Consider the following 16,696-nt stretch of genomic DNA (forward strand, 5'->3'; position numbering starts at 1 on the left):
ATGTGCTAATTAACTGTGGGGTCCTTTCACGATGTATACATATATCAAATCATCATAATGTATACTTTAAATATCTTACAATTTTATTTATAAATTATACCTCGGTATATCTGGGGGTGGGGGGAGGGAAGGGAGTCTGAGTAAAAATAAGACACCCCCTCTCTTCCAGTAATTTACAATCCAGATGCAAATGTCAGACAACTTTTAATAAGGGTTCAATGTAAGCAAACAGCAAGGTAAGTGAAAAATGCTTCTTATTCCAAAATACATGCTACATATGCAAACAATGCTTTAAGAAGTAGAAAATTTTGTTGTGAAACCGAGAGTTGATGGAAGTTAGTGGGTGGGAGATGGGCTAAATGGGTGATGGGTATTAAGGAGAGCACTTGTCAGGGCACCTGGGTGGCTAAGTCAGTTAAGCATCTAACTTCAGCTCAAGTCATGATCTCACAATTTGTGGGTTCAAGCCCTGCATCAGGCTCTGTGCTGACAGCTCAGAGCCTGGAGCCTGCTTAGGATTCTGTGTCTCCCTCTGTCTCTGCCCCTCCCCGACTTGTTCTCTGTCTCGCTCTGTCTCTCAAAAATAAATAAACATTTAAAAATTAAAAAAAAAAAAAAGGAGGGCACTTGTGTTGAGCACTGGGTGTTATATGCAAGTGATGATTCACTAAACTCTACCCCTGAAAATAATAATACACTGTATATTAACTAACTAGAACTTAAATAAAAAATTTGAAGGAAAAAAATTTTTTGTTGTGAATACAGATCTGAGAAGACCAGTGCATCTACTGATAAGGGAAAGGTAAGTGCTGAGCAGATGAACAAAAAACAGTCCCTAGGCTCAAGATGTTTGTGGCCTGGCAGGGAAGAGAGGTTCTATCCTACGTCACTGACTCTACAGAAATATAACAGAGGCACAAATTATGTGTTACCAGAGCTGGGAGAAAGCAGAAGAATCAGCAGGCCTACGGGAAAGGCCTCATGTAAGAGGTCACACTTAGACTGGATCTTGAAGGATGAATAGGTGTTTGCCAGTTCTAAAGAGAACTGGGGGAAGAGCAGAGAATTCTATGTAGCCTTTTTCAGAGGAAATAAAAGAAATAAAAGAGGAAAGAAATAAGGAAAGGAGAGGGAAAAGTCACTGACATTCAATAATACCTCAAAGATTCTGAAAGATCTAGGCTGATTTCTGACTAAGGAAGAGTCTCCGGAAGCTTCTGCTCTGCTTCCCTGAATCTATAGGGAGACAGTGGACAGGTAAAAGAATGATGCACTTTAGGAGAAATTTTCATCTTCTTCATCCTAATTTCTGATGCTCCTATCTGCCCAGGTTGCACATTTCTGGAAAGGGCTGAGGCCCACAATGGCCAATCAGACCATAGTGACTGAGTTCTTCCTCCAAGGCCTGACAGACACCAAAGAGCTTCAGGTGGCAGTTTTCCTGCTCCTGCTGCTTGCCTACCTTGTGACTGTCTCTGGAAACCTGGTTGTCATCAGTCTGACCTTGCTGGACACACGCCTGCAAACCCCTATGTACTTCTTCCTCCGGAATCTGTCCTGCCTAGAAATTTGGTTCCAAACCGTCATCGTGCCCAAGATGTTGCTCAACATTGCCACAGGGACCAAGACCATCAGTTTTGCTGGCTGCATTACTCAGGACTTTTTCCACATCTTCCTGGGGGCTACAGAGTTCCTCCTCCTCACAGCCATGGCCTATGACCGGTATATTGCCATCTGCCAGCCCCTCCACTACCCCATCCTCATGAGCAACAGAGTCTGCACACAGCTTATCCTCACCTGCTGGCTGGCAGGATTCTTCTTCATCATAGTGCCTGTCATCCTGACCAGTCAGCTTCCATTCTGTGACACCCACATCAACCACTTCTTCTGCGACTATACGCCTCTAATGGAGGTGGTGTGCAGTGGGCCACAGGTGTTAGAGATGGTGGATTTTACCCTGGCCGTGGTGGCGCTGGTCAGCACTCTAGTGCTGATCTCCATATCCTATGTCCAGATCATCCGGACAATTGTCAGGATCCCCTCGGTCCAAGAGAGAAAAAAAGCTTTCTCCACCTGTTCCTCCCATATCATTGTGGTCACCCTGTGCTATGGCAGCTGCTTCTTCATGTATGTGAAGCCCTCTCCAGGCAAGGGGGTTGATTTCAACAAAGGAGTGTCCCTAATCAATACAATTATTGCCCCCCTCTTGAATCCCTTTATCTACACTCTCAGGAACCAACAAGTTAAGCAAGTAGTGAAAGACCTGATCAGGAAAATGGCATGGCTCCAAAATAAATGACAGCCCTACAAGTCACCTTCCAGGGAAATAGGACTCTCCTCCCCAGAGTCCAAGAATTCTACAAAAAAGTATTTTCAAGGTTAAGCTTTCATGAATACTTTCTTCAAAATCCTCAAAGCTTCCATCCATTCCCTGGTCCCAAAGCCACACCCGTATTTTAGGTATTTGTTATGTCAGCACCCCACTTCCAGGTACCAAAATATGTATTAATTACCTATTGCCCCTTAATGACTTACACACAAAACCTAGTGGCGTAAAACAACAAACATTTGTCATCTCATAGCTTCAGTGGGCCAGAACCTGGGTGATTAGATCAGTAACTCCTGCTTAAGGTGACTCACGAGACTGTAGTCAGGCTGTCAACCAGGGCTGTGGCCTCACCCAAAGTCATGATTGAGGGCGCATGTGCTTCCAAGTTTACTCACTTGGTTGTCAGTAGAAATATCCCTGTGGGACCAAAACCAATGCTCCCTATAGACCAGGGAGGGAGGTGAAGAAAAAAGAAAGAAAAGTAAGACTGGGTCAAGAGTCTGAACAGGGACCACTCAAAAACATCGTAGTTTCAGGGCTATGCAGTCCTGGGTGACTCAGTCAGTTAAGCATCCAATTTCAGCTCAGGTCATGATCTCACGGTTCATGGGTTTGAGCCTCACATCGGGCTCTGTGCTTACAGCTCAGAGCCTGGAGCCTGTTTCAGATTCTGTGTCTCCCTCTGTCTCTCTGCCTCCCCTGCTTGTCTTCTGTCTCTCTCTCTCAAAAATAAATAAACATTAAAAAAATTATCTAAGTAAAAACACAGTAGTGTCCCCCAATGACAAATCTAAATGTCCCTCTGTATGAAGAGGCAGCTCTGAAACTCCAGGAAGGCAGGGTATTAACCAGACATCAAGGGAAAATTTGAGTTGCACACACAGTCACAGACTTCGGACTCCAACTACACCATCATATGCACCACTGCTATACTTCCAGAGCTTAGGCCTCACTCACCCTCCTGACCTTTCCCCACATCCCTTATGCCAAGTCCACCACATTCACCCCACTGTCAGCCTCCTCTTTCTCTGCTCCCAAGATAGCTTTATCCTAAAGGAACAGGAAGCCCCCAGACCTGGCCTGTTCTGGCTTCATGCCTCCCCCTTCAATCCTGGCCTTCACGGGTGCTCAGGAATCCCTTTCCTCTGAAATCCCTGACAAAAGTCCTTGGGGGACAATATTTCTCTCTTCAATCATGATCCTTCCCTTTCCCACTCTTTCTCTCCTTGGTCAGCTCATTACATAATTTTCAGAAAAGCATGAAGCTGTGCAGCCTAAGCCCAGAAAAATTCACTCCCTTCACCTCAGTGTATCTCTGGCCCTACATCTGCTTTCTCATCCTTGCCTCCTCTTTCAAAGGAGAGGGATCTCTGGATCTCTGTTACCTCAAAAGATGAAACATGGTGCCGGGGGTATTAAAAACAACATAGGAGCGCCTGGGTGGCTCAGCTGGTTAAGCATCCAACTCTTTATTTGGGCTCAGGTAATGATCTCATGGTTCATGAGATCGAGCCCCACATCGGGCTCTGTGCTGACAGCATGGAGCTGTTTGGGATTCTCTCTCTCCCTCTCTCTCTGCCCTTCCCCTGTTCACCCTCTCTCTACCCCTCTCTCAAAACAAATAAACATTCTTTTCAAAAAAGAACACAAATTCTCAAGCTAAGCAGGCCTTTATTTAGACCCTACTTCTCCTGATTTCTAGTTTATGTGGCCTTGAGCCTGGGTTTCCTCTTCTAAAAAATAGTCTGCAATAGAAAATATTTGACGCTTCTAGCCCTTTTCTTTCCCTCCCCAGCCCCTCACAGCTGGACCTTCACCAGCTTTTGCTCACTTGCCTCCACCATGCTGCTTCTTTTGAGGTAATAGGTATGCAGAAATACCCACTCCTCTGAGAGGGGTTGGTTCCCCAAACTAGCTCCAAATCATTCCCATTTGTATTCATAGTACCACCATCCTTTCACTTTTGAGGCTAGACATCTCTTTTTTTTTAATATTTATTTATTTTAGGGAGAGCACAAGAGAGGGAGGGCAGAGAGAGGAAGACAGATGATCCAAAGTGGGCTCTGCACTGACAGGCTTACAGCAGAGAGCCCGATGTGGGGCTCAGACTCAAAAACAGTGAGATCACGACCTGAGCCGAAGTCGGATGCTCAGCTGACTGAGTCACCCAGGTGCCCTGGGCTAGACATCTTGAAGCCATCACTAACCCTTCCCTGCAATCTGTCGCCCACCCCTGCTGTCTCCTCCCTCAAAATGGTTCTCAGATTCACTCTGCTCCTGTATTTCAACACTGCACATAGGCCACATGTCAAATACGACCATCAGAGACTGCTAGAGATAGTCTCACAGTCTTTGCTTTCTTATAGCCACTTTCTTTGGTAAGACCCTCCCACATTGACTCTGGGTTTGGCCATGTGGCTTGCTTCAGACATTGTGACACTAGCAATCATAATGCAAGCAGAACTTCCAAAAGCCTTTGAAACCCTCTGACTCCCATGTGAGCAAGCCTGGGCTGTCCTACTAGATGATAAAAGACCCAAGACCTCTTTGCCACCATCACTTTTGCTGATACTAATCACATACACACACACACACACACACACACACACACAGCACAGGTGGCCAGGTGGCCAGCAGCCATCTGGGGATGCATGAATGAGCCCATCAAAGATCAACAGAAGAACCACCCAAATGAGCCCAGCCCAAGAAGCCAACCCACAGAATCATGAACTAAATAAATGTGGTTGTTTTAAGTCACTAAGAGTTCAAATGGTTTATTACTCAACAAAAATTAACCAGTACACAAACCAAAAGTAAACATACATGGTAAACATATGTTGTGTGCTGGTTAAGGATCCAAGATTAAAAAGTGAGTTGAAGTTGGCTTGGTCAGGTCAGGAAAGAGAAATTCATCTCTTCTCATCCATGGCTATAGGCCAGAGAAAGTTACCCAGAAATAGGCCCTAAACAGAAGACATACTGAGGCAAAATTATTTACTTTTCTTCTGGGACATTCCATGTCCTCATCACAGGTAATCTGGCCCCTAAAGTAAGACTTGGATGGGAATGTTGGCCCAGTAGACTTTGAAAATCTTATCCCAAGGAATCTGATTTGAACATTATCTGTGTGAAATGAGATTTTAAAGTTTCCCAGAAAGGGTGCCTGTGTGGCTCAGTCAGTTAAGCTTCTGACTTCGGCTCAGGTCATGATCTCACAGTTTGTGAGTTCCAGCCCCACATCAAGCTCTATGCTGACAGCTCCTGGCCTGGAGCCTGCTTCAGATTCTATATCTCCCTCTCTCTCTGTCCCTCTCCCACTGGTACTCTGTGTGTATCTCTTTCAAAAATAAATAAACATTTTTTAAAAAAATTTTAATGAAGTTTCCCAGAGAGCTCAGAAACCACGTGGAGCCTCAAGTCCCCACACTCTTGTCAGGAGCATTTCTGGGACACCCTTTTCCAGGGACTCTGTCCCCAGAGAATAAAAATTCTCACATGAAGGCCATGGTCTGCAAGAGAGACCTGGAGCTACCCAGGCTGAGTGTGTGGGTAGCTGTGGAAAACAGACAGAAGAAAGATGTGCTGATTCACTCATTTCTCAGCCTGTATCAGTCTTAACTGAATGTAGCCCTTCCCCTTGTCCACACCTAGTAAAGACACAATTTATGAGCCAAGTCCAAAGCAGACAAATGCTTTGTGTGCTCACAATGTGCTCTCATCTTAAGCACCAGCATACTGTACTAGGACTTCATAAATTCATCCCACCTTCTGCTTCAAAGTTATTAGGATAATTCCTTTGTGATGCCCCCCACCAGAACTGTGGAATGAGGAGAGAGATTGAAGACCCAGGTAGCCACTTAGAACGTGTACAAGCCCATGAAACCAGATTCTCAAGGCGTGGAACCAGTATTCCAGAGACAATCAGGGAAATGGCTCCCTCTAGTGGGATTTTCTATTTTTACAATGTCACATACACACCACAGTTTAAAAAGCTCAAAAGATTTAAATTCTCAAACAATGGAATCACTGTCCCAGGAATTATCTAAACAAACACCTCTCTCTAGTTAGGATTTTTGTTGTTTTGTGTTTTGTTTTGTTTTGTTTGTTTTAGAAAATGTCAACTACAGTGGCTGGCACAAAATTGACCAACCCTAATGAATGTAACTTAGTCAAACTCTCATTTATGGCTTAATTTTTCTCCCTGCTATGTTCCATATGGGTGTAATCAGGTTAAGTAAGGCATTATGGACTACTCTTTATTGTTCTTAATGTCTGCTCCTTCTAATCACTGTTGATTTGGAAGGCAGTCTCACTAGGATACAGATACTTTCATGTGTAATTTTATTAAAAATTAATTTAATAAAAATTAATTCAAACCTGCATTTATGGAGTTAATAAACTCATCTAGGCATTTTCAGTGCCTTGCTTTAATTATTAAACCATTAATAAGATAAATCTGCTAGATCTGCCTGTAGAGAATTTATAAATTTAAGCGATGTATTGGTATTAGATGATTTTTTTTAATCGTTGAGTCGTTTTTTTAGTCTGTTAAGGTTAAGAGTTATGGGGATCATTTTAATGTTTTATTTATTTTGATAGAGACAGAGAGAGCACACACATACGAGCACAAGCAGAGGAGGGGCAGAGAGAGAGAGGGAGAGGAAGAATCCCAAGCAGGCTCCGAGCTGTCAGTGCAGAGCCCAACACAGGGCTTGATCCCACAAAACATGAGATCATGACTTGATCCAAAATCGAGTCAGACGCTTAACTGATTGACCCATCCAGGCTCAAGAATGATGAGATTTTTATTTTAGGGCTTAGTTAAATGTATTTGTATTTTAATTTTAATCAAACAAAATACCAGATCTAGGGAGATGCCTGTCTATGAAAATTTTATTAATTTAAGTAGCATGCTGGTATTAGTGAGAAAGATTTTTCTAAGGGGTTGAGTAGTCTTTCTAACCTACTAGGGCTGAGAATATAAATATTTTTGTTTAGAACACTGAAGGGGCATACTCACAGATTCAGGAACTCTGCTTAGATATAATTCCCAATAGCTATGTAAGGACTCTCAATAAAAATTAAAAGATCAAAGTAAAATCCTTAAAGAAAATAGCCAGAATTGACTATACATCCACTCTTACCTCATGGCTCAAATAGGGAAAAACAGTGACTTGAAGTGTTCTCTTCCTCCCCCCTTTTTTTTAATGTTTATTTATTTTTGACAGAGAGAGAGTGAGAGGGAGAATGCACGTGTGGGGCAAGGGCAAAGAGAGAGGGAGGGAGAGTGAGAATCTCAAGCAGGCTCCATGCTTAACATGGAACCACATGTGGGGTTCCCTCTCCCAACCCTAAGATCATGACCTGAGTTGAAATCAAGAGTCAGATGCTTAACCGACTGAACCCCCCCAGGCGGCCTTCTTCTTCCCTTCCTAATAACAAAGTGCTAAGTCTTTCTATGAGGGGAAGGAGAGGGTGGAGATCTGAACTGTTCTAATTTTTCATTCTGTTTAAATATGTGCGTGGTCACTTCTGTGTTTATCCTAGACAAGACAACACCTTCGGGGGGGGGGGTTGGAGGAAGGGAGGGAGGAAGAAAAGGAGGAAATAAGAGAGAAGAAAGGAAGAAAATGGGGGGAAATAGGAAGAAAGAAAGGAGACAAAGAAACTCCGATCTTGAAACTGCTATTTACAAATACATTTGCAGGTGTTCAAAACATGGATTCTCCAAAATTACTTTCTACTTGGAAATTTCCTTCCAAGTATAAACTTTTAAAATACTTATAGAGGCATAAAATCTTATTTGTCAAGATGTGAAAAAACTTTTTTGAAACTTTTATTTAGAAGATTAATGTATGAATGTGCTCTGGACAGACCGATTGGGTGGAAAGAGAGAGGGAGGAGAGAGAGATTTTCAGCAGCTTCTAAGCTGAAAGGGACAAGAAACTCCTGTTTGTCTCTTTTAAAAAGTAATTTTAGGGGCTCCTGGGTGGCTCAATTGGTTGAGCACCTGACTCTTGATTTCAGCTCGGGTCATGATCCCAGAGTCATGGGATTCAGTCTCAAATCAGGCTCCACGCTAAGCATAGAGCCTGTTCAAGATTCTCTTTCCCTCTGTCCTCTCCCCCACTCTCTCTCTAAAATAAAATAAAATAAAATAAAATAAAATAAAATAAATTCTCTCTCTCTGTCCCTCTTTCATTTTCGCTCTCTCTCTAAAATTAAAAACTATGTTTTTTTGGGGGCCCCTGGGTGGCTTAGTTGGTTGAGCATCTGACTCATGATTTTGGTTCAAGTCATAATCTCATGGTTCGTGGGACTGAGCCCTGCATCAGGCTCTGCACTGACAGCTTGGGGCTTGCTTAGAATTCTCTTTCCCTCTCTCTTTCTGCCCCTTTCCTGCTTGTGTTCTCTCTCCCCAAGTAAATAAACTTTAAAATATATGTTTTTAAGTAACTTTAAAGAATTTACAATAATGCACTGGAAATATTTTAACAATTGCACCATTCGCAGCTAGTGTGTACGTAAGAAAACTTTATATTTACATTGCTAAATCTCCAAGCACTTTAGCAAAACACTGTAGTAAAAGTCTTGAGTTACACACCATGATTTGAAATGAGCATCATGAAAAGGAACAAGGAAAGTGCCTACTGGATGTTGCTGGCTAGAAGAGACTTTCTGTTACTTACAGTGCAACTGTTTGTTAACAACCATACTAATTAATGGTCAGGGGTGATTTTTCTTAAAGCATTTTACAACCTAAAATGATACCCTGTTGTTGTTTGTTATAGGTTGATAACATTTTACTGTGTTTATTTATGTCTTAGGAAATTGGAGGCTTAGGGTTGACACTATCACATAACATTTTTTCCCATTTAAAATGATGGGAGATGGGTTCCCAGCTAGCATTTTCACCCAGAACATCTGTTTTTTATGAATGGATTATTGATTGTAAAGAGGAGATGCCTGGGTAAAGATTGAGATATCTCAACAATAGCATTGATATCTTGAAGATAATGGAATAATACCTTCAAAATTCTAAAAACAAAAAAATTAATCACACCTAGACTACTATACTCAGCCAATTCTCAATCAAGCACAAAGTTAGAATAAAGAATTTTCATATTTGCAAAGTCCCAAAAACTATATTTCCTATGCACCACCCAGTAGCACCTGGAGCTACTGGAGAGTGTACTCCACCAAAACAAGAGTAAGCTAAGAAGGAAAGAGACATTGGAACCATAACACAGGAGCTCTGGTTCAAAAGAAAGTGAAAGGCACTCCCAGCCATCCCCCAGTGGAAGCCATTCATCAGACTCAAGAAAACACAGTCCAGAGGGGAATCTGTAGACAGTCTCTTCCACATATCACACCCCAGGTACATCATAAACAGCCACAGGTCCATCACACTCAGACTGACATGGCGCATCTATACCCACTACATGACCACACCCCCCTCCCTGCATAGACACTCCACACACTACAGGCTCAGTTTCCAGAACGAGTGACAAATGGTAACCTTAGACATTCTTTCTCAGGTACCAATTTTAAGGAAAAAAATGCCTTTTCTTGTTCCAAATTCCAAACATGTTCCTGTTGACATCAGGCTAGAGGTTCTCTGCCTCAGTGGAACCATCTACCTTCAGGAGCCTCTTTCTACTTCATACCACCTCCAAGAGTGTATCCTCCTGCCTTCACAGGTCACCTGGCCATCCAGTAATCCAGCCAGCCAGGCACACCTCCACCTATCCCTCTTCTGTCCATGTGGCCAGTTATCCATCCATTTATGTGCCTATCTATCCATCAACCAATTTGTCCATCCATCTGTCTCTCCTGGACTTGTCAGCATAGTCTAAAGATCCAAAAGAGCCTTACTACAAACCCCTCTCTAGGGAGCTGCTCTGTGAATGAGTCAGGAATGCCACCCCTGGAGCTGGAACAGGCCCAGTTTCTCAGGCCCAGTGCACACCAGCGTGCATCAGACAAAATCCTCCCAAGGTCACCACACACTAGAACCAGGGAGCTTGTCTCTGGGCCCAGCCAAGGGCCCTCTGAGCTGTTGGTTCATAAACAAGGCCTGTACATGAGGCAAGGAGAAACTGCAAAAAGAGGCAACCCCTCCAGATTGGCAGGTGGCAGGTTTAACAAGCGAGCAAGCTTACAAGGCTTGTCTTGAGCAGCTGCAACAGACAATAATGTACACCATCCAGAAAGTTTCAACAACACCTTATTCTCTCAATGTCGCATCCTTGAAATGGTTCCCACTGTGAGAGAGACACATACTCAAAGGACAGCGGAGGGGATAAGGAGCCTCCAATTGCCCAGCTGCAGCTCTGGAGTCAACCAGCAGTCACACCCTCTCAATGACCTCCTCCTGCACTCCATCACTTGTGACCAGCTCTTACAATCTTACATGCCCCCCCCTTCCTCCTCTATAATACTCCCTGAGCAGTCAGCAAAGAGTTTTACTGGCATAGAGGTATCTCTTTTGGTGGCTACCTGGCTGCATTAGAGACAAGCGAGAAAAAACACAAGATTAACATCATGATTCCCAAATAAGGAAAAATCATTTTCACCAAGAGTCCCATGATATGAACCATTGATTTATTAAGTCCCCTAGGCTGGAGGTTGGATCACTCAGGGCATTTACTTGTCTCCTCATGTAATTTAATAAAGATAATACATCAGCAGACTCATGAACACATTCTGTCAGGATAATGGCACAGGTGCTTCTTCTCAAGGCAGTAATAATATCCAAGGCCATTCTACTTTGGAGTACAGCTTTGCTCTTTCTACTTTGGAGGACATTTCAGTGTTCATTAAAGACATGTTTTGCTGGCTATCATTTAAGCCTTGAAGAGTGAATTTAGTAAGGGTTTCTGTGTCTGCTATGCTGTCCTCCAGACCAATGAAGGGAGGACAAAGACAGTGGCCAAATAATAGTACCAGTGGAAAATGGAATGTTCCTACCTGACCTTGAGGAGAGGGAGGGTGGCAGCTTTAGGAACTTGCCCTGGTTGTGCATACCATGCATGATGGCCAGAGGTGGCAGCACTGGGGGTCATGGGCAAAAATAGGTGAAGGGGAGTGGGAGGTACAGGATTCCAGCCATGGAATGCATAAGTCACAGGGATGAAAGGTACAGCATAGGGAATACATTCAATAGTATTGTAATCATGTTGTATGGTGACAGATGGTGGCTACACTCATTATAACATATAGAGATGTTGAATCACTATGTTGTACGCTTGAAGTTAACGTAACATTGTGTGTCAACTATACTCAAATTTTTAAAAAATGAAATTGAAACTAAGAAATTTTCAGATAAACAAGAGCTGAGAGGGAGTTAGGGGACTGTAATCTTTAGCTCTCTCAACTCCAGGAGACAGAAAGTCATGCTAAGAAAGAGTTGAAATGGAATTGAATGTGTCATCTGTAATACCTGTCAATGTATCTCTGCTAAGCTACTAACCAACTCTTCTTCCAAGCTGTGAGGCAAAAGCTATGAATAAAACAAAGTCCCTGTCTGCATGGATCATACTTTCTAGTGGGAGAGACACTAAACACCCAAACAAATAAAACAATAAATATTATAGTTCTGATTGAGATACATGCAATAAAGAATATGAAATAGGATGATCAGGGTATGGTGTTACAGTCTCTAGGATTTGTAATTGTAATTTGTTGTCTCTAGGAATTAGCTGAGCCTGAGAGGAGCAGTCTACCCACGGTCAGTAAGGCTCCAGATGTCAAAACATCAGAATAAAAAGACCTGCTTAATAAACAGGGACAAAATCATTAGGGTCTTATAAATCAAGGGAAGGAGTTTGCAGTTTATTCTACCTGAACTGAGAAGCTATGGAATTACTGGAGGGTTGAAGGGAGAGGAGTGATATCATCTGACTTACACTTGGAGAAAATCACATGGGCTGGGTGAAGACAAGATGGAGAACAAGATAGTCCTGGTGAGGGACAATTTGCTAGCCTAAGATCCTAGCCATAGAGATGATGAGATGGTTGGGGTTACATTTTTGAGACAGAACTGACAGGAGTTGCCAAGAAGTTGAATGTGTAGTGTTAAATGAATCAAAATGAACAGCTAGATTTTTTTATCTGAGCAACTGGATGGGAACAAGTCCCTTGCTGGGATGAGGAAACTTGGGAAAGAATCAAGAGTTCTATTTGAGACACAGTAGGTTTGAGATGATCAAACTCTAAAATGAGATACTCAGTTGTATATACAAGAAGAGGCCAAGGCCAAAGATGTGTGTTTGGGAGTCACAGAAGTTAAAAAAGGAAGGGTTTTAAGAAGGAGAAGGTACCAAATACTGATGAGAGATTAAGATGAAGACTGAAAATCGGGGCGCCTGGGTGGTTCAGTCAGTTAAGTGTCCAACTTTGGCTCAGGTCATGATGTCATAGTTTGTGAGCTCGAGCCCCGTGTTGGCCTCTGTGCTGACAGTGCAGAGCCTGGAGCCTGCTTCCTGCTTCGAGTTCTGTGTCTCCCTCTCTGTCTGCCCCTCTCCTACTCATACTCTGTCTCTCACAAAAACGAATAAATATTTTTTTAAAAGACTGAAAATTACCCATTGGATTTGGCAACATGGGGTTGTTGGTGACCTTGGTAAGAGAGTTTCAGTGGAGCTGTAGGGACAAATGAAGAAAATGGGAAATAAGAACTGGAGAAGAAGCAAGTGTCAACCAGAAGGCATCAAGAGTTAAGGAAAAGGCCCAGGCTATCCCAGGTAGTACTTCTATTATACCCCCAAACTTCACCACCCTTCCCAGACTAAAAACATTCAGAAGGCTTACTCTCTATTTAATGACCCTACTAAGAACATCTGCAGTAACAAGAGAGACCTGGAGATTTATGGATACCCTGTCCTCGCTGCCATGAACCCCTGGGTAACCAGACAAGCACTGTCTTCACTGGAACACTTTCCATCACAAAAGCAAACTAAGAGTGGAGATCAATGGGACTAAATTATATGTCACTGTAGTTAACTTCTAAAATTTTCCAGAAGCATCTATACTTAACTGGGAGCCAAGATTTACACAGATGAATGATTTACCCATTATAAGGTTCTAGACATATTGGAGGGAAACCCTCAAATCTCATGCTATTTGTGATCAAGGAGACCCTACAATAAGTGAGGAGGTAAAAGTTAGGCAGGAGAGGGAACATGGTGTGAGGAAAGGGAGAAGAACACAGGTTGGCCAAGAAAAATGAGGCCAAGGAGAGATGAGAGAATACAGTAGGCACTGGGGACCCAGGCAGAATCACCTGACCCATGACACTACTTCAGTTCAGAGTCACCTAGGGAAATGCCAAGAGTCAGGGCCTCGGAGTCCCAAGGGTATGAAGACACAAGAGCAGCTGGATAATAACTGTGGACACAACAAAGGTTGAGATTTCCAAGAGGGGAGGGAACAGCAGAGCCGAAGCCTATGCCCAGCAACCCCTGCACTGGCTGGGTGGCCATTTCCATCTCCCCCAGGTAAGTGCCCCATATAGTACTGGGCAGCCTTGGTCCTTCCCTGGCAAGGCTAGACCTGCCAAGGGTAGAAAGAGAAAAGGAACAGAAGGTCTTAGAACCTCTCTCTGTGGGCTGGGAGCCAATACCTATCCCTGGTCACAAGAGAAAAGAGCCCAGGTAAAGGTTCCCAAATTTTTACTATTGTATTTGCAAAGGTGTGACTCAGATGCCACCAGGCTGGCTGGACAGGGAGAAAAAATGAGGAGATGGGGGCCCTGGACAATTTCTCCCAGAAAAAAATTGCATATAATACAGCAAGGCAAGTGTGTGTATACTCAGACTATGCAAACCTTCCAATGTGTGATGAGGTGTGTGTGGCAAAGTAGTGAAAGTAAGGCAGTGGGCCGAGTGTGCAGGTCTGGTGGGTTACAGTAGTATGTAAATCGGGTGGGCATTCATAGTCTCCATACTGCCTATGGTCAGTGTCTGATGAAAACTTGGGACGTTCTTCCTCAGGTTCCTGTCAATGGTCCCCATCTCAGAGCCCACAGATGGAGCTGCTCGCATCCTCCTTTGCTGTCCCATACCCTCCCCAATACAAACGCACACACACACACACACACACACACCTATGTGCAGCTCCCATTATTAATATTTTAAGGGTGGGAGGGAGTGGAGAGTGGGTGATGGGTATTGAGGAGGACACCTTTTGGGATGAGCACTGGGTGTTGTATGGAAACCAGTTTGACAATAAATTTCATATGTTAATTAATATTTTAGGCAAAAAAAAAAAATCTGAAAGAACAAAGACAAGCTGTCTGGCTGTGCTTCCCAAGACCTCCCTGACTTAATAAGAGCGGTCATCCCCCCATTTCCCACATCCCCCAGTGGGCTCCAGAATCCCAGCTCCCTTGCCCCAAAGATGACAAATCTACCCCTAAAGGATAATATTAATTCCTATACCCTTTTGAGGGTCTCACCTCCTGCATTCAGGACTCTCTAGGCTGATCAGTCAGTCAGCCAGCCGTGCCTTTGTCCATTCGTCTTAGGTCCATCTAGCCGGTTATCCACAAGTTATCTGTTGCTCCATCAACATACCAATTATCTGATTGAATTATCTGCCTTCCTATGTCATTAAGACTTACTGAAGGGGTAGGGGTGAGAAGTTCTGCATTCAGAAGAGTCACAGGGAAGGTAAAACAGGAAATTGATGAGTATAGAGTTTTAGTTTTGCAAGACGAAAAAGTTCTGGGGATTTGTTGCACAACAATGTGAATATACTTAACACTACTGAACTGTACATGAAAAAGTAGTTAAGATGGTAAGTTTTATGTTATATGTTTAAAAACAAAATGTCTCGGCCCCTGTCTATAACCCAGAAGGACTGTCTGCCCTCTCTGTTCCTCTGTGGGAGATTTTGAAAAAGATAAGAGTGGCCTCAGGGCCAGTGTCTCTCAGAAGATTGTCCCAACTATGTCAGGATGTATGGGAGATAAGAGAAGTTAAGAGGGAGATTTACAGAGGCAGAGTGCAAACCAAGGAGGATGGAGCTGGGAACAGAGAAGGGAAGAGAGAGTATAAGTTGAGGAAAGAAAAACATCTCTCTCCCTTCACAGATGATATCTTGGGGCAAAATGTAATTAGAGGATTGACGTCAATCCTCAAGGTGTGGCAAAGATGAGGTGGAAATGGTGAGAGAGGCTTATTGAGGCCATACAGGATGAAGAAGAATCCCAGATTTACTCAGGGAAGGAAGGCTGGCATTGCCACTTGTGTTCAGTTAAAGGAAATCCAAAAATACGTATTACATGACAAGACCCATAAAAATGTCCATATCCTTAGCCAATTACTCGACTCCCGGAAATTTTTCCTGAGGGAATAAGTTAACAGAAACAAAATGATACATACACAGATATTGTCTGCACCATTATTTAAAATAACAAATACGGTAAATGGAAGAATTTAAATTGCAAGAGTATGAGAAGTGTTGGTTAAATGGTAGTCGAGAAATTCAACAGACTACTACAAGAACTTTGAATAAGATCACTCAGAATACTATGTGATCTGATGGCAAAATGCTTCAAGCAAACATTAAAAAGGAAAGGAAAGGGGCACCTGTGTGGCTCAGTTGATTAAGCATCTAATTTGGCTCAGGTCATGATCTCACAGTCGTGAGACTGAGCCTCATGACAAGCCCTATGTCAGTTTCACGCTCAGCATGGATTCTGTCTCCCTCTTCCTCTGCGCCTGCCCCACTCCCTCTCACAAATTTTTTAATTTAATTAATTAATTAATTAAAAAATAAAAAGGAAAGGAAAAAGAAGCGCCTGACTAGCTCAGTCAGAAGAGAATGCAACTCTTGGGGTCTTGGGGTCATGAGTTGGAGCCCTACATTGGGTGTGGAGATTACTTAAATAAATAAAACCTTTGGTGGAAAAAGGTAAGACAAAACTATATATACACTATGATTACAAACATGTAAATAGGTTGGTGGTGGGACAAAGACTTGAGGGTAATATACAAGAAAGAAAATAACTAAAATGAGGAAATCATAGATGATTTTACTCCAAATATCTCCTAAATATTTTAATTGCATAAATAATATTTTTTAAATTTCAAAATAACAAGACCTATCCCATAGGTTGTTAGTGGTGTGAGCATCTGAAGGGTTATAAATAGGAGTGAAGAGGACCAATGAATGGACTCAGATACCTCTTCTATCCAAACTCACTGGATGGAGTTTATCTCCCAGAAGTGTAGGGTAAGCCTGTTGGCCTTGTGAGAGACACGGTAGACATGATGGTTGAAACCTCAGGCTCCAAGTTACTATTCTGGTTCTGCCACTCCCTAATCATGTGATGTTGGGTCAGTAATTTAAGCTCTCAGACCT

At 42.9% G+C, this 16,696-nt stretch overlaps 1 protein-coding gene across 1 annotated transcript; it reads left to right on the plus strand.

Moving 5' to 3' along the window:
* Positions 1–1,363: 1,363 nt before the first annotated feature.
* LOC102970896 (olfactory receptor 2AP1-like) lies at positions 1,364–2,299 on the plus strand. The gene has a single exon (XM_007081583.1). The coding sequence runs from the start codon at positions 1,364–1,366 to the stop codon at positions 2,297–2,299; it is 936 nt and encodes a 311-aa protein (XP_007081645.1).
* Positions 2,300–16,696: the final 14,397 nt, after the last annotated feature.

Source organism: Panthera tigris, chromosome B4 (assembly GCF_018350195.1).
Source record: "Panthera tigris isolate Pti1 chromosome B4, P.tigris_Pti1_mat1.1, whole genome shotgun sequence".
Classification (NCBI taxonomy): domain Eukaryota; kingdom Metazoa; phylum Chordata; class Mammalia; order Carnivora; family Felidae; genus Panthera; species Panthera tigris.